At 48.5% G+C, this 23,083-nt stretch overlaps 9 protein-coding genes; 3 read left to right on the top strand and 6 right to left on the bottom strand.

The window, feature by feature from the left end:
- Positions 1-815: 815 nt before the first annotated feature.
- FFUJ_05124 (uncharacterized protein) lies at positions 816-1,812 on the top strand (the record flags this gene model as incomplete). XM_023571508.1 has 5 exons in its annotated part: positions 816-911; positions 969-1,259; positions 1,313-1,516; positions 1,571-1,652; positions 1,709-1,812. The coding sequence occupies 5 exons, from the start codon at positions 816-818 to the stop codon at positions 1,810-1,812; spliced, it is 777 nt and encodes a 258-aa protein (XP_023425802.1).
- A 1,231-nt stretch (positions 1,813-3,043) lies between these two features.
- On the bottom strand, positions 3,044-4,177 carry FFUJ_05125 (uncharacterized protein; the record flags this gene model as incomplete). Its single annotated transcript, XM_023571506.1, has 1 exon — positions 3,044-4,177. The coding sequence occupies one exon, from the start codon at positions 4,175-4,177 to the stop codon at positions 3,044-3,046; it is 1,134 nt and encodes a 377-aa protein (XP_023425801.1).
- Positions 4,178-6,109: 1,932 nt separating this feature from the next.
- Positions 6,110-6,876, bottom strand: FFUJ_05126 (uncharacterized protein; the record flags this gene model as incomplete). XM_023571505.1 has 2 exons in its annotated part: positions 6,110-6,447; positions 6,537-6,876. The coding sequence occupies 2 exons, from the start codon at positions 6,874-6,876 to the stop codon at positions 6,110-6,112; spliced, it is 678 nt and encodes a 225-aa protein (XP_023425800.1).
- A 930-nt stretch (positions 6,877-7,806) lies between these two features.
- FFUJ_05127 (uncharacterized protein) lies at positions 7,807-9,012 on the top strand (the record flags this gene model as incomplete). The annotated part of the gene is made up of 1 exon (XM_023571504.1): positions 7,807-9,012. One exon carries the CDS (start codon positions 7,807-7,809, stop codon positions 9,010-9,012), a length of 1,206 nt encoding a protein of 401 aa, XP_023425799.1.
- A 734-nt stretch (positions 9,013-9,746) lies between these two features.
- On the top strand, positions 9,747-11,580 carry FFUJ_05128 (probable CTT1-catalase T, cytosolic; the record flags this gene model as incomplete). XM_023571503.1 has 3 exons in its annotated part: positions 9,747-10,190; positions 10,238-10,331; positions 10,385-11,580. 3 exons carry the CDS (start codon positions 9,747-9,749, stop codon positions 11,578-11,580), a joined length of 1,734 nt encoding a protein of 577 aa, XP_023425798.1.
- Positions 11,581-11,704: 124 nt separating this feature from the next.
- On the bottom strand, positions 11,705-12,052 carry FFUJ_05129 (uncharacterized protein; the record flags this gene model as incomplete). The annotated part of the gene is made up of 1 exon (XM_023571502.1): positions 11,705-12,052. One exon carries the CDS (start codon positions 12,050-12,052, stop codon positions 11,705-11,707), a length of 348 nt encoding a protein of 115 aa, XP_023425797.1.
- A 349-nt stretch (positions 12,053-12,401) lies between these two features.
- On the bottom strand, positions 12,402-13,598 carry FFUJ_05130 (related to branched-chain amino acid aminotransferase; the record flags this gene model as incomplete). XM_023571501.1 has 2 exons in its annotated part: positions 12,402-13,474; positions 13,529-13,598. 2 exons carry the CDS (start codon positions 13,596-13,598, stop codon positions 12,402-12,404), a joined length of 1,143 nt encoding a protein of 380 aa, XP_023425796.1.
- A 724-nt stretch (positions 13,599-14,322) lies between these two features.
- FFUJ_05131 (related to alpha,alpha-trehalose-phosphate synthase (UDP-forming)) lies at positions 14,323-17,267 on the bottom strand (the record flags this gene model as incomplete). XM_023571500.1 has 3 exons in its annotated part: positions 14,323-14,369; positions 14,433-17,137; positions 17,245-17,267. The coding sequence occupies 3 exons, from the start codon at positions 17,265-17,267 to the stop codon at positions 14,323-14,325; spliced, it is 2,775 nt and encodes a 924-aa protein (XP_023425795.1).
- A 3,999-nt stretch (positions 17,268-21,266) lies between these two features.
- Positions 21,267-22,906, bottom strand: FFUJ_05132 (probable WD40-repeat protein (notchless protein); the record flags this gene model as incomplete). XM_023571499.1 has 3 exons in its annotated part: positions 21,267-21,519; positions 21,567-22,636; positions 22,682-22,906. 3 exons carry the CDS (start codon positions 22,904-22,906, stop codon positions 21,267-21,269), a joined length of 1,548 nt encoding a protein of 515 aa, XP_023425794.1.
- Positions 22,907-23,083: the final 177 nt, after the last annotated feature.

Genomic DNA, 23,083 nt, shown 5'->3' with positions numbered 1-23,083 from the left:
CTAGACTACGGGGCGTTGTGACAAGTCGATACGTCTTTTTGCGTCTTGCTAAATGTGACTGGCTGGCATGTTAAACCGCTACATGATTTATTAGATTCCAACAGAGGCAGTTTTGCTATGCACTATACAAGCCAATCACGGTCAACTGTACTTGGATCTTCGAAGTATCTACAACATCGAACGAGCAGTCGGTCCGTTCTGATAGAGCACTAAACGGCATGAGACTGTTGTAGGCAACTTGCACAACATCTCATATTTTAGACTGCCAGGTTCTACCAGAGTCACAGGTAACATTAGACTTCTCCATTCTATAGCAAGCCAATTTTGAATTCGAACTTCATGTGTGATATATGCAAGGGATGTGCAGAGGCTGGCGCATCAGGCTACTCTCTCTCTAATAGTAGGAACCTGAGGCTGGCTGAATTGACATAGAGGCGTTGAAAGGCTGATTTGCCCCTGTGCGCTATCGACTTAGACGTTTAGGGGCCAATCGGATTCAGCCCTGGACACCTTAGCCGAGACGCAAGATCGGGTGAAGCGACGGGGGTCTGGAATGGGCGATCTGAACCGTGTAGATGTTTTGGTTAAGCAGTATATTCTTCGTCCGATATTCTTTGTATCTCACCGTTCTGCTCCAGAATGTTTCCAAACCATTCTGGCTCCGCAAACTCACCTTACATTTTCTATAAAACCGGCTGCTGTGCACTTACTTTTACCAATAATTAAACCATCAAGTTCTCATTGAAGCAAACAGTGATCCTCCATTTCTCCTACCAAAGATCTTAATATATCGTTCATACCCAAATATTCCTACAATGGCTATTGAATCCACCTCACTTGCCAAGCAAGCCTTTGCTGGCCCTGATGGAACCATCAAGACACTCGCAAGTCAGGTCGACGAGCACCTGAAGGTACGAAGTCCTTGTTAACTATTCCTCATGTCTTGAATTATGCCAATATTCATAAAGGGAAACTCTGATGCCGTGATTGTCGATGTCGGCCCTGTCTTCGGACAACTGAACGAGCAGACCGTTGGCAAACTTGATGAAAATGTTCAAATCATGATCGCTGGTATGACTAAGTCTATCGCCGGTATTCCAATCCCTGAGAGGACTTATGAAAAGATCCTGGCTCTCTTTTCGCAGAGTCCTCTCGTTCAGGTACATGGCAACGGAATTTCTAAAAGTGATAGCCTCATCAAACAGTCTGATTCCGAGTTCAAGACGGATGGTTCCCCTGACGATAAGATCGTTCAGGAGGTCAGTACAAATCTCCAGTCTATCGAAATTGGCCGGAATTAACATTATGAAAGGTTGCTGCTTGGTTCCGCCGCCTGGTTGGTGAGGAGATCATGGCAGCCACTAATATCGATATCAGCGTCCTCGGCAAAGTTGTTGCGCAGTCTGGTGTGACTGCCAAGGATCTCTCTACTATTTTCAAAGGCAAGGAACATGCCGAGAAAAGCTTGGATGTGGCTGGAATCCGTTACCCAGAGCCAGGTAGACCCAATTTCAGTGTAAGTTACTACCGTCATCCTCGCTCAAGCACCTGTTCTAACGTTTCCTTGTAGGTCTTCCGCATCCATTTGACCGCGTGGTCCGACTCCGACCGCATTCTTCACATGCAGCACGACAGCAATGGCATCACGGGTGGTAAGTCGTTCAAAGCTTTTCGAATCAGTCAATAAGTTACTGACGGGCCTTTACAGAGGTCTTCCAGACCGATTACGTGCCGAGATCGTCAGTCATGGATAACTTGAAGCCTGAAGTACGCGAAAGGGCTATCGGTGCAGCGAAGGGTATGTTCCAGTAGTATCTGGTTACGAAGAGCGACCGGATTGCTTCAGCGTAGCCCTATTTTGGCGCTATTGATATGGACGTGGCTGTATATTATAGCTATAAGGTTTCCGTGGGGTATCAACGACTGTGAATTCATTCAATTTGGTTGCTAGAATTCGCTTAATGGCAATTCCCTTTGAACTGTCAACACTCGGTATTATATCGCTATTCTTGGAAGAATCCCGATGACGAACCAGCGTGATCGTCCGTGGTTGACTGCCGTTATTGAACCGTGGGCTGTGCCCAGAATAACCAGTGGCTCTCGCAGGCCCTTCAGTCTGACCAGTCCCTCTTGGAAGTAGACATATTGTTATGCTTGGTACCATGCAAATGTTCGGCGCCTCGTTTGTGCTTCTTGCGTACCCAACCGATAGGCGTCTATTAATCTTAATAGATATCACCGTGATACCGGCTTTTCGGCTTGCCAGGCAATTACATAAGGAAAGGTATTCTAAAAGGGCAAGAAGAGGCAATTCCAGTTCTGTGATGTTATACGTATATGGCCCACTGAGCTCTGCAAGTGAAGTCCTGTCGAAGCATCTCTAAATCTCTGGCATCTTTGTTGTTGAAACTCAGTAGCTCGTAGGACCTGTCGATGCGGCCTGCAGAAATGAAGCTCTGCCCAGTTTATGTCACCATCGTGAATCAATTCCCGACAGTCGGCCCATCATCACTGAGGACCCATTGAATGCCTCAGCAGATTACAACAAGTACATAACCCACCAAATAGACAAAGGGCACTTTATGCCTGATCCTAATCATAGCAGTAATAATAAAGTTGGCCGCCTTCTAAGATAAAGTAAACACATGCTTTGACCTCTACAAAATTCCCCGACTAGCCAAGGCTACAGCGTCGCATTCAAAGAGTCATGACACCGCCAAACTTCAGATTCCCATGTTCGCAACCCTCCACGGAAAAAAATGCCGTGAGTTAGTACAAAGTTAATCGATCAGAGTTTGGCTGACACAAACTTCCAACGCCGAATCCCGGCAGCGGGTAAGTGGCTTGGAATGAACGTTGCCGCCATTACTCATTCCTTCAAGAGTAAAAACAGTCACGGAACATTATGCTGTTGAATATGTATGTATTTTTGTTGTAGATAATATGTAATGTAGTGTTGTGGTTTCGTAATAACACCGGGTATATATAATAATGCGTATGTGAAGAAAATACTGTGCTGAATAGTCGTGATGCCCTGTCCTGATTAAAAGCCTCGTGACGCTAGATGTATTTCTGATGAAGATTTCGATAATCCCTCACTTTCGTAATGATGCCCCTTTGACGTCCCAATCGTAGATTCAGCGGATGACTTTCCGCCCATGCTCATACCGTCGTCTTCTCCTCTCTCTTCCCGTTGAACGATAACCTCTGTAGTCATGACAACTTCGTCATCACGGGGTGTTTGACGAGGAGTCTGTCGCTCATCACCGCCCATGACATAAGCTCTATACGATATATCACCAGGTGGCTTGTCAACATTATTGCTGATGAATGTATCAAGCGCGATGTTCGTCTTGTTTCCTGTAGTCGTACCAGCCGTGTGACTCCGTGGCCCCGAGCTAGCATCCTTGTTACCCGTAGTCATCTCGACGAGACGGTTGAGAATAGTGAACTCGAGCTTGAGTTTTGTGCTGTAGACAAAAGCTTTGTAGGATGTTTGGTACTGGTACTGATTGGCGTACTCAAGGCCAAGGATGGTGATGTCGAGAAGAATGATGAGGATGTTGACGTAGACGAGATGGTTCATTAGACGACGACTTCCACGCTTGTTGCCCATTGTGCATTCCAGACGCATCATCTTGACTGTTTCGTAGATGTAGAAGCATGAGATGATGATCTCTTGTATGAAGAAGACGGTGACTTGGATCTTCTCCATGATGGAGTATGGCTGCTTCCACATATCTGTATTCGGTGAAAATGAACCGTAGATCATGGGAATAACAGTCCCATGCATGAGAACGCCGTTAACAATAATCATGTACAGCACAGCCTTTAGCCTGAATCTGTTCCTCAGAACAAGATGTAGTCTTGACCATAGCACGAGCGACTGGCCCGAAACCATGGCTACCCATCCTACTGAGATGAACGTCGAAGCTAGATAGCCCAGCGCTGAAGAAGCGTAGTACTTGATGAAGAAACCACAGCAGTACACCGCAATTCCCCATGTTGAGACGAGGAACGACCAGAAATACAGACCGGAGTGACGCTTGAAGGTTCCGAAGATGATGAAGTTGAGCTCAATGACGTTGTAGAGCGATATGGCGAGGAAGACGAGAACGACGGTTATTGTGGTCTGGGATATGCCTTCAAGGCCTGATCCGAAGCCATTGCCGGCCATGGCTGTGGGTTATTCTCCAAGGGGATGAATGGTAGGCCGTTTAATTCTGAGAGGAGGACATGAGGATATATAGAAAGAAAAGAAGACAAACAAGACTTTTCAACATGCATCATCCAAGTTTCCCATGTCTTAGGATCCTCTAGTCTTATTATTAGACGGTTACAAGCTTTTTTGACCGCTACGTAATATAAATGGGAACAAAAACGGTCTGAGCACGGGTAGGCCTCATCGCAAACTCTCACGAATCGGAATCGAAAAGGGCGAGTCAGGTCCCGTGCCGATCTTGGTGCGAATTCGTTACTCGACAGGGCTGATCCCATCTCCCATCCATGGGATTGGGAGAGAGACAAGGTTTGCGCTAAGTGGACTGTTGTAGATCATGATGGATTCTGGGGCTAGTGGGGAATATGCCGTGTGAGGCTTGCTTAGTTATTGGTAGTGAGGATTAATGGGTGATGATGGAGTGGTCACAGTGGTGAGAGAGTTTTATCCCTGATGATCTGGCTGAGATTTCTGGAAGAACTTTACTGAACTTTGTTATTGGTGATGATGTGAATGGAGAGTTGGTTAGTATCAAATCTGTAAGTGGGCGTAACAAAGGATATCTCGCTTACCACTCTAGGACCTGAACCACTCTCTATATATATCTCTCTAAATCTGATAACATATGTCAAAGTCGAACCTCAGACCTCAGCCAAGCTAAGAATCCTCTGCCGATCACTACCGCCAAACAGGAAGCTATACAGAGCACTTGATTCAGCCACTTCAACCCCATACCACTTCCCCGCGATATCTTCAGCCCTTGGCACACTGGGACCTTTGCGAGGGTCATTACAAGGATTCTTACACAACCAGGCTTGAAGATACCTTGCACGCAATTTTAGCATCTAAATTGATGTGCAGCCTCGTGTCAAATGAAGTGCATGAAGAATTTTCACGTGGAGGAGGAAAAAGCAAAGAGCCAAAGCCTCGGGTGTTACGTGCAGATTAATTCTCGAAGACGCTTCTCTTATTGTTCAATTACCTTGGTGAAAGTACAATAATCGATGATAATGCTTCCACTACAAACTCATTGTTCAGGGGAACTTTACAAAACCACTCACCTGAAGACCCCGACCCCGGAAACAGTGTCTACCGGGAATGCTCCCATCCTATTAGTCTACCGTTATCCGTGGCTTGTCCCCTGGCGTCGTCCGCCTTCTCCTAAAAGATCTACATTCCGCTCCTCGTTTCAGCTTCATTCCATTTATTAGCTCACGATCGGAACGGTTGTCCGCTTCCCAGGAACCGGTGCTGGCACTATTGTTTACTAGCGAGGACAAGACGAAGATCATCGTGCTCGGTCCCTCTGTTAAGACGATATGCAGAGTTGATGATCTCTGTAGGAAGTAGTTAAAGCTGACATGCCAGCATGTGAATATAAGCAGATTCTTGCGATTCTATTCGAGAATGACTCGTCGTGAGTTTATTTGTCTCTAGGAGTATCACCATTGTGCATGATCTGATGCTCCTGGTGTTGATCACAATGCAGATCCGGGGAAGAGCTCCAGTAATGTGAAGCACATACATTGAATTCAGTGATTGGAAGTCACTTTCTTGCTAATCTTGTTCGACGTTGCATTGAGCCGGTGTGTTGGGTAAGAATGCACCTTTGTTTGACCGAGAGGATCTGTACAGATTGCAGAATGCGCGTAGCAAAGGCTGATCCAATGGCCAAACACTTTAGCCTTTGGCCTCAAGTAATAAGATCACTTTTGCAGACTTAGGACAACTTTTGCTAAACCCAATAGGCTTGTTGACAGGCTTGCTTTGGATCCCTGATTCAGAGTCTTGGACCTGTGACTCCGAGGACTGGGTGCAGCTGAAGGGTCGTTCGAATGATTTCACAGATGCTGTGTATTCCCGATACGGAATTCATACTAACATATCATGTCAAGCCATCGCCCTGACCACTATCCCCTCAATTAACTTATTGTGCTTGACCATAGCATCAAAAACAACCCTCTCTTCCTCTCCCTCAACCTGCACAACAACACTCCCAAGAACATGATATCCCAACTTCAAATACAACCCTTTCCCCATAGGCGTGGCCAACAAGCTTAAACTCTTGCCATCCTTATCTGCTTCTTTCTGTCCCCATTCACATATCATACTAGCTGCTCCCCTCCTGCGAAAGTCAGGATGCGTAACAACCTCCCATAAGGGAATTTGCTCTGAACCGAATCTCTTAAAGTACTTCTTTAGACCGGCTGGAAGGACTTTGGCATAGGCTTCCATGTGTTTTTTGTTTACGTCGCGACGTTCGTTGATGCCATGATCTGTAATTGTTAGAGAGTTTGAAATGAAGGATGATACGAACCTCCTGGTATAAAGTCGCTTGTGACTTTCAAGTCCCATACGCCGTAAGAAATAGGCTGATGGGTGACTTCTCCATCATCAAGCACGGGTGCTGTAACTACCAGGATGACTAGTTTATCAGGTCGTTGGAATAATTCCTCATGCTCTATTCTCGTCCACTTCCAAAAGTCTTCTGGGTACTTATCACGGTACGGAAATCTGTAGTCAGTTCCTGGATCATCTGGTGATCCGTTTACGGCTACCCAGGTTATGTCATCCAAGTCATCTATGGTCGCGCGGCGAAGCGTGAGAGGGGCGTTGGGGATGGCCTTTGATGATGGGCTGATTGGACCTCCACCCATGATGTGAGCGATTGAGGGGGCGACGAACTGGTAGAAAAGTGTTGGGCGTGTAAATTGAGATGTTGATGGTATAGAAATTTTGAGGATTTAGTTCTCAGCTGGGTATAGAGAGTCCTTCTCGAGGGAAGATCAAGTCTAACCAATAATTTCACTACCACCAATTCTTATTGAAATATGATCCAGGGGTTTGTAGTTCTGACGTCGTCGTTATCGGGGAAATAAGCCTCGTATTTATTGGATAGAGCGATGTTCTCTTGAATGTGCCTCTCTTCTGCATAATACTGATATCATGACGTTACCTGATAAGATCATATCCCAAATGTGACAGAGGATTAGTTAGCAGGGAAGCGAGAGTTGCTGTCACAGCCAACGTTGCGTCTACCTAATAATTATCAGTACATTGAAGGATACAAAGTACGTTTATCCTTAATTATTCTTTTTATAGATTATTTCTTATACTAGATTATTCATTTAGTAAAATGAATATTTTGAAGACAGTTGGTGAAGTTGTTGATAAGCTCGCATTGTGAAAGACAATCTGCATGATTTCTGGCCCAGTAGATACTCGTATCAAAGCCATTGTGTCCCCTCTGTTCAGCACAATTGGGACTATGACTGCCTTGTTCTTCTTTAGAATATAGTATCCTACCGATGGAACATATCCGTAGGGACAATCCTTTGTCTGGCTTGAGGCTCTCATTTTAGTCTGAACAGTGAGCCTCACATACCAGCACAACCTGTAAGTGAACTCAGTGATCGTTCATAGAAGAATTATTGTACACAAGGCCACAATCACAGAATACCCCAGTGTCAAAGAAGCAGCTTCTCTCATAAATATATATCTGAAGCCCAAAATGCATCTCTCGTTCATTACCATCCTCATCATCACGGCGCCATTCAGGTATCTCCTCCAAATACCTGATAGCAAACATGCCTTCCTTTCAAAACATCACCTTCGGAGTCGAGCTGGAACTCATGACCCCCCTCCCCGACTCCCGCCGCATGTGGCGCTTCATCTCTCCCTCCGCAGCATCCCGCTTCAACATGGCAGACCTCCTCGCAAGGCGGACATCCCTCCCCATTGCAGTACAGTGCTGTCATCCTCCAGACGACAGATGCACTATCTGCGCTACAGTCCCCAAGGAGAACCAATTCAGCGGCGACTGTGTGCTGCAGTTCCCAGAGACACTTTCTTATGAAGAGGATGTCTCGGAGCGTTGTTTTATTTTCAAGGGTGAGTTTCTGGAGTTCGCTCATCCGTTGAGTCATCAACGAAGTTGGGATGGTGTGGAGATAACGACGCCTGTTTTTCATGCTGGTGAGTTGGACGATGGACTTGCTACTATGAAGACTGCTCTGACAAACCTTCGGCAGCTGGGTCTTGACATCTCTGTTGATGATTCATGCGGTATGCATGTCCACGTTGGTGTTGAAACAGGTATGACCATTCTCCTTGCCCAAAAGATCACCACCCTGGTAATCCTTCTCGAGACCACTCTTCTCCTCCGTCTCGTCGCGCCTCCACGATGGAAGAGTGCTTTTTCCCTGCCAATCTGCGAAAACTCATCTTTAGCAATGGACATGGATCTTCACAAGCCCCTCGAAGATCCCACCGCACTCAACCAGCATGTTCCTTGCATGAGTATCATGAAACCAGGTAAGTGGAACAACTGGTATCCCAAGCACATCTACAAGATGCTCTACGGCGTATGGGGCAGCACGATCCTCGCAGATCTAAGTCTGCGTCTCAAAAAGGCATATATGAACCGCTGCGGCTTCGCCTTGTCTTTACGAAATCACAAGGTAAGTGGTGCAGAGAACCTTGAAGGGTCTCCTACGACCGTGGAGTTTCGATACTCGCAGATGACGTTTGATCATGAGCTTTTGAGGAATTGGACTGAGATTCTGGCGAGGATTGTTGTTATTGCTCAGGGTGATGCGGAGGGTTTTAAGAGGTGTATTGAGAAGATTATTATTATTAACGGGAGGGGTGATAGGGATGTTTGGAAAGGGTTGATGACGGATGTTCTTGGGCTGGGACATCGTGTTCCGCAGTGGGAGGAGCAGTTGAAGTGTTTTGAGAGGGGTGAGTATGTTTCTCATCTTGATGACGAGCTTCTACTCAAGTCTCTTTGATTGCTCACATATAGAGCGAGCTTGGTGATAGTCTTCAAAGCTGGCTGTTGATTTGGGGATTCAGGTAAGTCAAAGGTAAGTCAACTAACAGACAGATGGTTGTTTACGGACGGAATAACATGAGGGAGGTCAAAATAATAATGCAAAATGCAATTGTTTCTAATATATTCACTTAACATCGTGATTTAAGGTAACATGTGAAGTCTCGAGAAATGGTATAGGGTATGTTGATGCCATCACGATCTCAAAATGCAACCCACCCACCAGCCTAAGATCTCAGATCTATCTTGGCAAATGCTTGACAAATAAAATATCCATAAAACACCTTTAATAAGTCCTTCACCCAGTTTTCCCACGTTATTCCCTATCTCCTATAAACTCTCACTTATTACCGTCCACATCCCGAGATGTCAGTATAAATCGCCGATGGTGGACGTGGCTGTCGTGATGTCATATCTCAAAGCAGGGCATCATGAATATCCCGATAAGCCAATCATCGTGATTTGAATGGTAATCGACACTTTTCGATCCCTAGACCTTCAAGCCTTGTTCACCGCGTCATAGACAAACCTCACCAATGAATTGACACCAGATCTCGATGGGAGGCTGGATGCATGACGGGATGAACTATCCGGGGAAAACGTGGCTTGTATATAAGAGTGACCCCCATCGTGAAATACCACAATGAAGTTTTGAGTCTAAGATCCTTTAAAATTTCACGATAATCAGTAAAAATGGCGCCTTCAGCAACAGACACCTCCTTCGCAGCCCACGTAGCAAATCAATTCCAATCCTACGAATCAGACCGTCAAGCCACTTCCAAAGAAACACTCTACACCACCTCCAACGGCGTCCCCATCGCACACCCCTATGAGACCCAACGAGCCGGTGAAAATGGCCCTCTTCTCCTACAGGACTTCCACCTGATCGATCTCCTCTCACACTTTGACCGCGAGCGTATTCCCGAGCGTGTTGTTCACGCAAAGGGAAGTGGTGCGCATGGTTACTTTGAGTGTACGGACCCGTTAGATGATCTGTGTCTGGCGGATATCCTGTCTGAGAAGGGGAAGAAATGTTCGGTTAGTATGAGGTTTTCGACGGTGGGTGGTGAGTCGGGATCGCATGATATGGCGAGAGATCCTAGGGGGTTTTCGGTCAAGATGAGGACTGATGAGGGTGTAAGTGATCTAAGTGAAATGCTGTGGTGAGATGCTGATTTGTGCAGAACTGGGATATGGTCTTCAACAACACGCCTGTTTTTTTCCTGAGAGATCCCGCCAAGTTTCCTCACTTTATCCATACTCAAAAGCGAGACCCAAGTAAGTTTTCATATGATTTAATTGTTGTTTATGATCATGGGCTAATGAGTAAGGCACTCATCTCACCCACGCCGACGACTCATTCATGTTCTGGGACTACCTCTCCCAGAACCCCGAGTCAATCCACCAAGTCATGATCCTCATGGGCGATAGGGGGATTCCAAAGGGGTACCGAAAGATGAACGGCTACGCTGGCCATACTTTCAAGCTTGTTAACAAGGCTGGCGAATGGGTCTACTGTCAGATTCACCTCAAGTCCATGCAGGGCATCGACTTCGTCACCCAGGAGGACTCAGCCGACTACTCCCCCGATTTCTCCCAAAAGGATCTCTATGAAGCAATTCAGAACGGAGATTATCCTAAATGGACTCTTGAAGTTCAGACCATGACCCCCAAGGAAGCCGAGGAACTGTGGGAGAAGCAAAAGATCAACGTCTTTGACCTGACGCACGTCTGGCCTCAGAAGCAATTCCCACTCCGAAAGGTTGGAGAGTTTACTCTGAATGAGAACGCAATCAACTACTTTGCCGAAGTTGAGCAGATCGCTTTCAATCCTTCTCATCTTCCTCCTGGAGTCGAGCCATCGGCTGATCCCGTTCTCCAATCCCGGCTGTTCTCTTACCCAGACACCCATCGCCATCGTCTCGGTGTAAACTACCAGCAACTTCCCGTCAACGCGACTAGAACAGGTTATCAATTCGGCAACTTCCAGCGCGACGGCCAAATGGCATTCTATAACCAGGGCGCACGACCGAACTATCTCTCCTCCATTGATCCTATCAAGTTCAAGTCCCGCGCTGTGGATCTAGACAAGACCCATGGCCATTTCACTGGGGAAGCTATTACGTTCCTCACCGAAATCCGACCAGAGGACTTTAACGCCCCTCGCGCACTTTGGAGAAATGTATTTGATGAGCCAGCTCGTGAGCGTTTCATCAACAATGTCACAGGCAAGATGAAGCTGTGCAAGCAGGAAGAGCCTTTGAAGCGACAGATTGCTATCTTCCGAGAGGTTGACCCTGAGATTGCGGAGAGATTGGAGAAGTCAACTGGCATCAAGGGATACGATGGAATTGCCAATATGTCCTTCAACGGTACACATAACGGTATGGCTTCTGGAAAGAGTAGCAGTGCCAATGGAATTATCGACAAGAACAAGACTCCTGTTGCACGCCAAGGTGCGCCTGGTTCTGGGGCTCATGGCAGTATGGTAACAAACGGAAAGTCAAACGGTGTAAACGGACATTAAATAGTTTTCAATAGCGTTAATATCATCCTCCCCCAACAAATCTCACCCCTAATCCATCCTCCGTGCCCTCCTCCGTGCTCTCCGTATGTTCCGTCGCCGGCCCTCCTCCGTGTGGGGCCGTCACCTATTTCCCCTCCTCCTTCACCTCCGCCCTAGGAGCCTGCCAACTACAGCTCGGGGGCGCACACGTCTCAGCACACTTGACGCACGCCAGCTCGCTCTTCCTGAAGCTCCCCTTGATGATCCTCTTGTCGTCGAACGCATATCTCGGACAGTGCATCGTGGGGCCCGCGTTCCGCCCAAACAGCCGTCGCTGGTAGTCGCACGCCGAGCCCAGGTCGTCCACCGCGTAGAACATGTCGATGTAGTGGAAGGCCTCGCCGCCGATGATGGCGCGGCCGCGGGTCATTTGCGGGCACTCGGGGCCTTTGGCGCAGCAGCATACCATGCGTTGGAAGGAGTATGTGCACATTTCTGAGGAGGTTCGTTTGGTGTTTTTGGTGGAGAGAGATTAAAGGGGGGATGGATCGTTCAACAGTACAGTTTTGGTATTTTCATTCAGGTTTTTGGAATGGGATGGATGGCTGGTTGTATATATGAGAATTGCCGGGCCCGTTACACCTCGTCCGGCTCCGCAAACCCCAAAGGGTGGTCTGTTTGTCCAACTCCCGTTGTACCATGCGGCGAGCCGTAACCAGCGACGGGGGTCGCGGGATAAAGTGCAAACACGGTCCTTGGGAACTCGAGATCGACGAGACGGGTCAGTATCGCGAGTGCGACTAACACGGTAACCATTGCTTCTCTCTGCTATCTCTCTCTCTCTAATCCATCTGATCAACAGTCGTGGCATCGCCGTTCCGTCCCCCAGGCGCACCGGCAATCTCCTTATCCTTCTCACCAACAGGATATCTCCACCCAAAAGAATCCTCCGCTCTCCCGAGCTGAATGTCCTTCAGGTGCGTGAGAAGCTTCTTAAACAGCGGCCCAGGCTCTTCCCTCCCATCCTCGATATACGTGACAACATCCTCCCCACCCCCAACACGTCGCGTAATACTCCTAATCGGCACCAGCGCCGCCGCGGTGCCCGCTGCAAAAACCTCTGTAAACTCCTTGAGCTCCTCATACTTGATCGCCCTCTTCTCCACGGCCCAGCCGTAGCTGCGCGCCAGCTCCTGGATGCTATCGCTCGTGACACTCTCGATAACGCACTTGGAGTCCGGCACCGCGAGGGTGACCTGTCCCCCGTTGTCCTTGACGCCGATGAAGCCGCTCGTGCTGAACTCGTCGATCTCTTCGTGGCGCACACTGTCCAGGTGCAGCGTGATACCGTAGCCCTCGTCACGCGCCTTGTCGCTCCATCGCAGCACAGGAGCGTAGTTGCCACCAACCTTTGCATTGCCCGTGCCATTCGGCGCCGCGCGATCAAAGTCCTCGAGAATAAGCGCTTTGACTGGATGAGCGCCGTGGTAGACACCCGTAGGAATGACAAACACCGCAAAGATATACTCATCCGGCGGTGAGAGACCAAGCTGAGCGCTTGAACCATACAGCTGTGGTCGAATATACAGCGCAGCGCCAGTGTCATGAGGAGGAACGTATTCAGCGTTCAAAGCGACAGCAGCGCGCACGGCATCGAGGAACAGCTCTTCGGGGACGTGGGGCATTGACACGACTTCCGCAGAGTGCTGAAGTCGCTTAGCGTTACGGTTGGGTCGGAAGATGGTGATTGCTTCGTCATTGGGGGTTCGGAAGGCCTTGAGACCTTCGTAGGCTTGTTGGCCGTAGTTGAGAGCTGGCGCCATGCCGTGGATGCGCATGAAGGGATCGGCGACGAAGTGAAGAGGAGTCCATTTTCCTGTGCTTCGACTGTAGGTAGATTCAATATGTCCGTTGACTGCAATTGTCAACAAAACAGCTCCAAGATTAATCAGTTGGGCAGGGAGCTAACCTTCGCGGACCTTGAAGCCCACGTTGGACCAGTCAATGGTATTAACAGGCGGAGGAGGAAAAGCAGCCATGATTGCGATACACAGAAGCTACTACAGTCAACGTCAATTCAGCCTCTTTTATAACCTGAGCTCAAGCCCACTTACATTTATTTATAAGCTCTCAGTAAGTCGTAGTAAGAACCAGAAGATGCTTTCACATCGACACTAAATTCCTCTGACTCCCAATAAGAATTATCTGGGCCGATGTCGCAAGGCGCGGGGTGCTCTGCGGCAGTTTATTTTTGGCTGTTTTCAGGGCGCATCATTCGTTGCTGAGCTGCTGGAATTCACCGGTGTGATGTCATTTCATACGTGGGCGGGAAACGGAAAACGTTGGAACGGGAATTAACGTTTGCTGAGAGTCAAAGGCATTGGACGTCGGAAACGGCGGGAGGCGTATAGCAATTGGGACGGATGAGGTTATATCCTTCTATTCATTTTCTATATCGTGGCCTGTATGATAGCAGACTCGCCTCCATCCGTTGAGAGAAAGACGAATGAGAGTAGAGTGTGTAAGAAACCATTTACTCGCGAGAGTCCCTAATAATGAAACCATTCCTCATTGTAGCCCATGCCCATCATAACGACTCTAGCGAAACAACTATAAAAACGAAAATCATATAGAACTACTCTTTTGGTGTCGTCGAGTTGCTGGACGTGACGATCGTTTTAATTCCCCTGCGCCCGCTGACCCAACGCCAACGGCACAAAGACAAATGCAATAACACGCAATAATTCCACAATAAACCTGTAGTCAGGACGAGCTGAGAGAAGCGAGGCGCTGGAGACAAGAGAGGACGCCTGCAGAAAGTAAGTTAGTATAAGGTACTGTTCAACACGGATCTGTCGGGAAGGGAGACGTACCACTGACGCCCTGCGTAAGGGTGGCTGTTGCTTCGGTGTTGCGGTTACCAAGACTGACAGTGACGACGTTCTGTACTGATCCGTCTTCCTGGAGTCTGTTTGCCCACTTAAAGACCTTCTCATCCTCTCGTCCATCACCGATGACCATCAAAAAGTCAACGGGCGTCTTGTGCTCCTGCGTAGAGCTCATCTCCGTCTTCAGAGTCTCAAACACCTTCCTGGCGGCGGTTCGCTTGGTCCAATCTATGGGCTCAACGGCGATACAACCATCCAGGGCAATAGCATGGACGCGCTGAGACTCGCAGGCATCATTGACGTGACTGGCGCAATCTGAAGCCTGTCGTGAAGCGGACTCATAGTCCTCCGCACTCTTGTAGTGGAAGATCAGACTGCAGCGACGCTCCTCGATCTCAGCACCGGGAGTACGCTCGAGGTAATATGTCATGATAGGCCGCACTGACTCCTTCCAATCCTTGACGTGGTCGAGATCAGCCATCTCAGTCCACTTTTCGTTGCCATGGACCTTGAGAAAGCATCCATTCTCAGCAATCAGGCCCAGATTGGGAACTCGGCGGAAGACTCTATCGAGCTCCTCAGGTCGTCGGCCAGACATGACGTAGACAGTGTTGCGCTCGTCAAGAAGCAGGTCGTTCAATACGTCAAGTGTTCGCTGGGGGCTGATGGGAATGATCTGGTTGACAGGGCCCCAAGCTACCAGGGTACCCTCATAGTCAATGATAAATAGTCGGCGGTTCGCGTTCTGGTATTTGTTGGAAAGGGCGGGAATCGACAAACGAGGAACAGATGTCTGATCGCGCTTGTGCTGCTCCTCATACACGATATCCAGGCGACCAAGGAACTCAGTGAACCAATGAGAGCCGGTGTGGCTGTTGACACGTTTGTACAGATTTTCCCACCGTCTATCCTTCTCTTCCTCGCCCATTTCCAAAGCCTGCTTGATAGCATCGGCGCACTGTCGGTAATCCCAAGGGTTCACAGCAAGTTCATTCTTGGCGAAGAGGGAAGAAGTTCCCGTGAATTCGGAGAGGATCAGAGAACCGTGCTTCTTCTCTGGCAAAAGCTTTCCATCTTGGCAGAAAAGATACTCGTGGGAGGTCAAGTTCATACCCTCACGTTGGCTGGTAATCATGAGCGCATCGGCAATGGTCAAGAGAGCAAGGTACTGAGCATAGTCAATATCTTGCTTGAGGTATACCACTGGCTGATACGCCAGGTTAGCCCACGATGAGTTGACTCTGGTCACAATGTCGCTAACGGTGGCCTCGAGATCACTCTTTTCGTTGGATGAAAGGGCGACTTGGATGAGAACAGCGTTCTCGCGCCACTCAGGGTTCTTGTTAAGGAAGAGTTCGTAGGAAAGAAGCTTCTGACGAACACCACGGACGTGGTCAAGCTTGTCACGAGCAACAATGAGCTTCTTGCCCTTGTATCGCTCCTGAAGGACCTGCAGCCACTTTGCAACATCTGGGGCGTCAAGATGCTCACGAAGACTGACAGGATCGATGCCAATGGCAAGGTGAATAACATCAATAAATCGATCTTCAAGCTGAAGACCATCCGGTGTAGCCTCGGCACTCAAGATACGACTGCAAGTCTGGAGGAAATGGCGTCCGTACTCGTGAATTTGGAAGCCAACAAGATTGGCACCGAGCATACCCTCTAGAAGCTCTTTTCTGACAGCCAAGCATCGGAAGACCTCAGAAGAAGGGAAAGCGACGTGTAAGAAGAAGCCAATCTTGGCCTCAGGGAGCTTCTTGCGGACCATTCCAGGAACGAGAAGCAGATGATAATCATGAATCCAGATGACGTCACCTCGCTTCCAGTTCTTAACAATCTGGTCGGCAAAGGCCTGGTTAACGTTGACGTAGTATTTCCACGAATGGTCTTCGTAGGCCTTGCTCTTGGGGTTGTCGGGGATCTGGTAATGGAAGACAGGCCACAAAATGTGCTTGCAGAAATGAGCATAATGACCATCAAAGTCCTTGTCGGAGCAAAAAACAGTCAGCATGTTGTGTTCGTTCGCTAGAACAGCCTCAATGTCCTCTTTCTGCTGTGTGCCTTCAAGGGCATCAGTGGGCATACCGAGAGTGCCCACCCAGGTAATATCGTCAATCTTGCCTTCGCGAGCAGCGGCATCAGCAGCATTGCGAAGACCACCATTGCCCTGGTCGGCATTGACAACCATCCAGCCAGCAGAGGCAAAGACTCGATCGTGGCTGTCGCTCCTAACTAGAAGTCTCGGTTGAAGGACTCCCTGACGACCAAGTTCACGGGCCTTTTGCATTGTTCGATTGTTTTCGGAGAGGGAAGCGGAGGGAGGAGGAGAGCTGGCGCGAGACTTGGGCTGGTTGGCGCGGCTGCCCCAGGTCTTTGCATGCTCAATGCTGGAGCTAGCGCCATGAGGAAATTGTATTCTGAATCCATCTTCGTTCGCGAACAAGTTGGAATCAGTCTCTTCGGTCGGTGTATGAGGAGGTGTTATATCCTCTTTCTGAAACAGACTCGGTTGGCGAGCTAAAGGCGCAGGTCGACCACCGGTTGGAGCAGCGGGTTTAGGCTTGGGGGGGAGAGTAGCAGCTTTTGTAGGCTTGTGGTTTGAGGATCCGGACAATGAAGCTCGAGTAGGATCGGCGCCGAGGGGAGGTGTGCCGGGGAGGGTGAAGTGAATTGTCTTGGGGAGGAAGCTATCGTCATGTTAGCTCGTCATTTTTCGCTAAGGTTTGGTGGGCTTTTAACGATGGAGGGGCTAGAGCGGGGAAGCAACAAAAAAACATCGAGGGAGGCAACATACAGAGAACACACAAAGACCGTCATTCTGGCTGATGTTTTGTGTGAGAATTGCTCAAGAAGCTTATTTGTTGGTGTAGAGTTCTTGTCCTCGTAGTTCGAGTCTTGTTGGACGTGAAGGGTTAACGAGAATCAAAGGTTAATCGAGATGCTATTGAATTCTCTCGTATGGCGACTTCATGTGGATGTAGAACTGGAAATACGAGTGGCAGAGGAGTCGAGTTTTGTTGAGGGATGTAGCTTGTCGCAGGCAAAACGCCTCTTTGTCGCAGATGCGCTCAGGTGTAAGATCGAGCCGAAAGTGGCGAATGGCACCGGAAATGGTTGAATGCGCACGGCAGAAAGATGGGAATTCTGCAGGGTTGATAGTTGAAACCAAAAAGACCAACTGTAATTTGGACGAGAAAATGTCCAATATGGCCGCTGTTGCTCCGTGTCGTGAGATTCGTCAGGTGGTTATACTTGTTGCACGGTTGATCAAGCTTGGATAGCTCCGAGATCGTTGCTTAAACAGCTCCTTTTTTTTCTGTCGCCGGGGGCTGATCGGCAATTAATAGAAGAATTTTATTTGAGAGGTATTTTCCAGTTAAGGATCAACCTATAAAACAGCCCTGTCAGTTTCGAAATGGCCTGGACTTGGAGTGCGGTTGTCTGGATGAATTGGATGAATGGGTGTATAGAGAGACAGGGAATGTGAGGAAATGCAGCCAGTAAAGTAGAGCGCTCACTCTGACGTAATGATTGCTTACAACCTCTGGGCTGCTGGAATGGGTGTTGACAAGGGCAGTGTTTTAAGCCTCAAGCGAGAACCGTTGGTACCTGATAAATAAAAAGAAAATCGTCTGCTCAAGTGGGGAATTATAGCATGAGCACCATGTGAACAGAAGAATCGGATAATTCTGTACTGTGATGAAGGGCCGATTCAAAGTGTGCTATGATAGAATACTGCAGTTGACAGAAACAAGAAGGGAGACTCAAAAGAGGCGGTTCAACAAAAAATAGGAATCATTCAACGCACAGAAAGGAATCAGCCGTGACGTAGTTCGCGAGAAAAGCAATCGGGATCAGTTGTTGAGGATCTCGAGACAGGAGAGTTTGGTCCGTGATCCACGAAGAAAACCAAGCTCAGGTCAGGTTTAAAAGCTGATAGCTTGGAACAGGGTGGAATATTCACGTCCAATTGAGGAGAGGGGTGTGTTGTAGGACAGCCAAACCAAGAGGGGCATCAATCAGTATGAAAACCGGGTCTTTTCTTTTTTTATATGTACTCTGGCTACCAGCCCAATCTGAAGCTTTTCCTCTCTGAGCTTTAAATACTTTTCTTGTGATGAGGCAGAAAAATAACGCCAGTAACGAAACAAGTCAAGATAAATCGGAGCGTGGACCGATGCACAAAGAAAAAAGACAGCGTGTGTGGAGTTTTCTCAGGGCCCCACGATAGCCTGTCATTGTTTTGTTTAGGCGGAGCTTTACAGAGCGGGTAGGCTAAACGCGGGTCTGAAGGTAGAAAAAAACATGGATGATGTATGGATGATGAGACAGAGTCAAGAGCAAGGTCCGGTAATGTTTCTGTTTGGCTGATCTGATCTGATAGAGAGTCATTTCGGCATTTGGCTAAGAAACCGCATGTATAAGGTGAGACTATGCAAATAAAAACGCTGATTGACTGTGCCTGGATGCGTTGATTCAATGGGGAAGGAGATGTACATGGAAATAACCAGGTGTCATTGGCCTACGAATGGAGAAAATGCCTCCGGATGATGTTTGGTGGTGGTGATGCTGCGTTGGTGGGAGGCTGTTAACCAATCTCTCGGGCCTGTAGGTAAGGTAGGTTACCTGTTGGTGTACAGTTACCCCAATGGCTGGGAACATTAGGCGGCCTCTCAAATCGACACGCCCTCTTGTATTTCGTCGATCATGCACTTCACATGCCTGGTAAAATAATAGCTTGTTTGGCAACTGTCTTATACTCAGGCATTTGTAGTTGAATCACAGACTATTATGGTATGATCGTGACCAGGGCTCAGAGAGACTGATATAGATAGAGCAGGCTCATCTATGAGAGTATTTTATAAAGGTTTTATAGCCTGGTCATAACTGACACTGTCTAAATTCTCATCCATGAACCATGTTCTTCCTCTACGTAACGCCGGCTATTCTTGACATGTACGCATTCATGATATCCATGGTAACCATCACCGTCTGAACTACGCCTGAAACAGCCACCACCATCATACCAACCACGCCAAGCCCAGACTATCTCTTCATCTGCCTCACTCAATCATTCATGCACTTCACTCAAAACATCATCCTACACCCTTGTCCAAAAACTGGCTGCACCGGCCCGTCTCTGCCATACCACGCCGTCCTACACGGGCCGTTTCTACTTCCCGTCTTCGCATCAGATTAACTGAATTTACTGCATTATATTCAGAGTCTTGAGATTAAAAACCGCATGGACCATGCGATTGGAGAGATGCATGCGGCTGGTGGCGCGCATTTGAGATGGGATGCCTGTGCAACTTGCAGGTTATGGCTCGTTTTTCATCGGACAGGTTCCATCTTATACCAAGCCCGGGTCTTCCGCCCTCCAATAACGAGTCTCAACTTGAGGCCTGTAGATACTAACAAACAGTAAACTTTCTCTCTAAAGATCGTCAGGGGACCCTTTCCTATTCTTGATATTGCTTCTCAACTTGGCTGCACCCCGCAGCTCCTCCGTGGTGGAGTAACATAACTCCTGTGCCTCTCAAATTCTTAGTCCAACCCGAGACTGTGCCTCGGGGCAATGGACATGAATAATCCAGTTCAGATATTGGGGTAATAAAGTCTCGTGTCACATGGAAATCACTATGTACCTATGATCATTGTCTACAGTGCATGCAACATGCACGCATCTTCTCCAACTTTCCAAGCACCGGATTCCCGTAATATCACACAATGCGGCAGCAGGGATATTCGGCTTCCACCTGAGCCCACAGCCGGCCGGAGTACCGGGGGGCCCGCAACGGGACCGGACAACTGCGTTTTTTTCCTCTGCGTGTAAGCGCTTGCAACACCCTCCCTCATTCATGAGTACAGTACACTACCCTCAAATCACCTGAGTGAGTAATATACATACTACTTAGTTGCTGCTGTTAGCCATTTCCTGATCTCCCCGCATCTCTTTGGGCTGCTCGCTGCCCGATGCTTTCCGGGGTCATATCATCCACTCACGATCAGCGGGGAAACCTCGTGGTGTCGATGGCAGGCTGTAGGTTTGCAAGGTGCTTAACTTGAGAAAAAAGGAAACATCATCACTTGGATATGCAACGCCGATCCGGGTCCGATATGATCCGACAGGGAGGGCTGGGCATCCAAGCCTGATTCGAAGACATGCAGTATGAGGCTTTCTACGTGATCGAGATGAGATGTTAGAGCCAACTTCAAAGATAATTCTAGATATTTCGCTTCCCAGTTTAGCTGTGGACTTTGCTTCGGGAATTCGGGATAAAGTAGATTTAGCTTGGACATGGGTCGCTTTACCCCACAGAACCAACACCACTTTCTAGACAGTTCCAACATATCGCGAGCTTCACTTCAACCCCTCTCTTCATTACCAGCTCATCTAGTCTTCATACGTGTTTCCAACAGAACTATAGTAGCATCAGGTGAAAAGAGGCCCATCTGCATACAAGCGGACCTATCAACTTGACTGTCGTGAAAAGCCGCATCTCAATCGAGGGTGTCCAGTTCCTGGTGGGACTGCATCTTGGATCACAGTCTAGAAGCTCTCTTCAACTCCCGTGCATGCATGATCTGTTACGAGGCCCTGCTTGACAAAAGCAACGAGATTCACAGTAGTGCGTGAGATTCGGAAGTCTCCCGTGCTGAGCGCCACGTACGCACCTATAGATCTCATTCTAAAGATAAGCCAAGCACGTTTTCTACTCATCCAGTGAAACATGCACGGCACAGCAAACTTGTGAACCATTCACTTCAGGGGTATCTTGACTTGTAACAGTAACAAACACCATTTTCGGGGTTCTAATTCCGCCAAAGCCGAACGGCCTTATCTTTACCACCGCTGCCAACCCTCTTTCCATCTGGTGCCCAGTCCACTGCGTACACTTCGTCCTGGTGGCCGGGCAGATCCACGGCGAGTTTGTGAGAGGCCATTGACCACACCTTGAGTGTCGTGTCCTTTGATGCTGTGACGAGAAGGCGGGAGTCTGCTGAGAAGGCGCATTGGTAGACGGGAGCTACGTGGCCGCGGAGGGTGTTGATAAATTTGCCATCCCTGTGATCGTTAGTATATCGAATGTGAATGAAAATTGGGTGGCTTACCTTGCACTCCAGATCTTGGTGTGGTTATCCCAGCCTGCACTGGCAATGAGAGATCCATCAGGGGAGAAAGTGACATGATTCACTTGCTTTTGATGGCCCAACATACGTGCAACGGGCTTTGTGCTCTGCGCCGGATCCCAGAGATACATAGTGAAATCGTCACTAGCAGTAACCACCCGCTCAGCGATTCTCCCCTGGAACTTGGCAGCCTTCTCAAATCTCTCCTTCGCCTTGCTTCTCTTTCCCTCCTCGGTATCAGGAACAGGCGTGTGGTCGTAGAATCCAGTCCTCAGAACAAAATCCGTTGAGAGCGCAAGATGGTTCACCCAGTGGACGTGAGACGACAAGGTGTGCACAAGAGTTCCCTTCTCAGCATTCCATACTCGCACCGTCTTGTCGTGACTGGCGCTGTATACGAGACCCTCGCCTCCCCAGCGCACGCAGCTTACACTGCTCTTGTGGCCGGATAGGACATGCTCGGTCTTTCCTGTGTTGACAACCCATATCCGGACTGTTGCATCTTTGCTTGCACTTGCTAACCGAGGTGTACCGTCTCTCCAGAGATGATAAGGCTCCCAGCAGATATTGGTCACCCACTTTGAATGACCCGTCCAGGGGTTTCCAACGGCTTTCCCAGTTTCGGGGTCCCAGAGTCGAACAGACTTATCCATACTTCCAGTAGCGAGACGGGCGCCATCGGGGGACCAAGCAACTGCCAACACCCATCCACCATGACCGGAGAGTGTGTACTTTGGTGTTCCGGTATCGGTATCCCATATCCGCGCTGTCTTATCTCCAGAACCTGTCGCTAGTCGATTACTGTTCTTGGGGCTGAATTGAGCTGCGAGAATTGCTTCACCATGGCCGGGGATCTTATGGGACATGCGCGTTACAGGCTGGACCTTGAAGACAGCCTGTGGCTCGGCGCTAAGTGTGACAGTCGTTTCAAAGGGGTTCTCAATGCCATGGTTGCGGAGAAGCTGGAGGAGATCGGTAGGGTATTGGTCCACGATGATATCAGTATCTGGGATGTGAATTCGGAATCGATACGGGAGAAATTCCTCTTTTTCCTGGGCAAGTCAGCAAAGCTCAGCAACACGCATCATGCGACAAACCCTAGCGAGTAACGTATTCAAAAGAAGAGACAGGTTCTTTTCTGAAGCATCGGCAAGAGGAACCTCAATCACATCTGCCATCTGCTTTCCATCTCCATCCAAGAACCTCGCCTTGAACGAACCAGCAGGCCCAGAAGCAAGCGCTGTGACATTTTGCTGGATATGAGAGCGCTCAAGCTCTTCTCTCTTTTGCCGTTTCGACGGCGGGGGTACAATCGTCGCCATTTTGGTTTATTTAGTATCTTGATGCTTCACAAAGGCTGGATATTTTCAGAAGCGGGATGGTGGGGCAGATTTTTGGCAAAATCTTTAGAAATTTTGGCGGTGAGGAGCTGCAGTGCCTAAGGCAGGTGACAAAAAAGGTTTGATATGAGGATAGGTGGCTGCTTTATGGAGTTAATT

The sequence above is a fragment of the Fusarium fujikuroi genome, chromosome FFUJ_chr02 (assembly GCF_900079805.1).
Source record: "Fusarium fujikuroi IMI 58289 draft genome, chromosome FFUJ_chr02".
In the NCBI taxonomy this organism is placed as follows: Eukaryota; Fungi; Ascomycota; class Sordariomycetes; order Hypocreales; family Nectriaceae; genus Fusarium; species Fusarium fujikuroi.
Note: the sequence above shows the minus strand (reverse complement) of the source record. Positions and strands in the feature narration are given on the sequence as shown.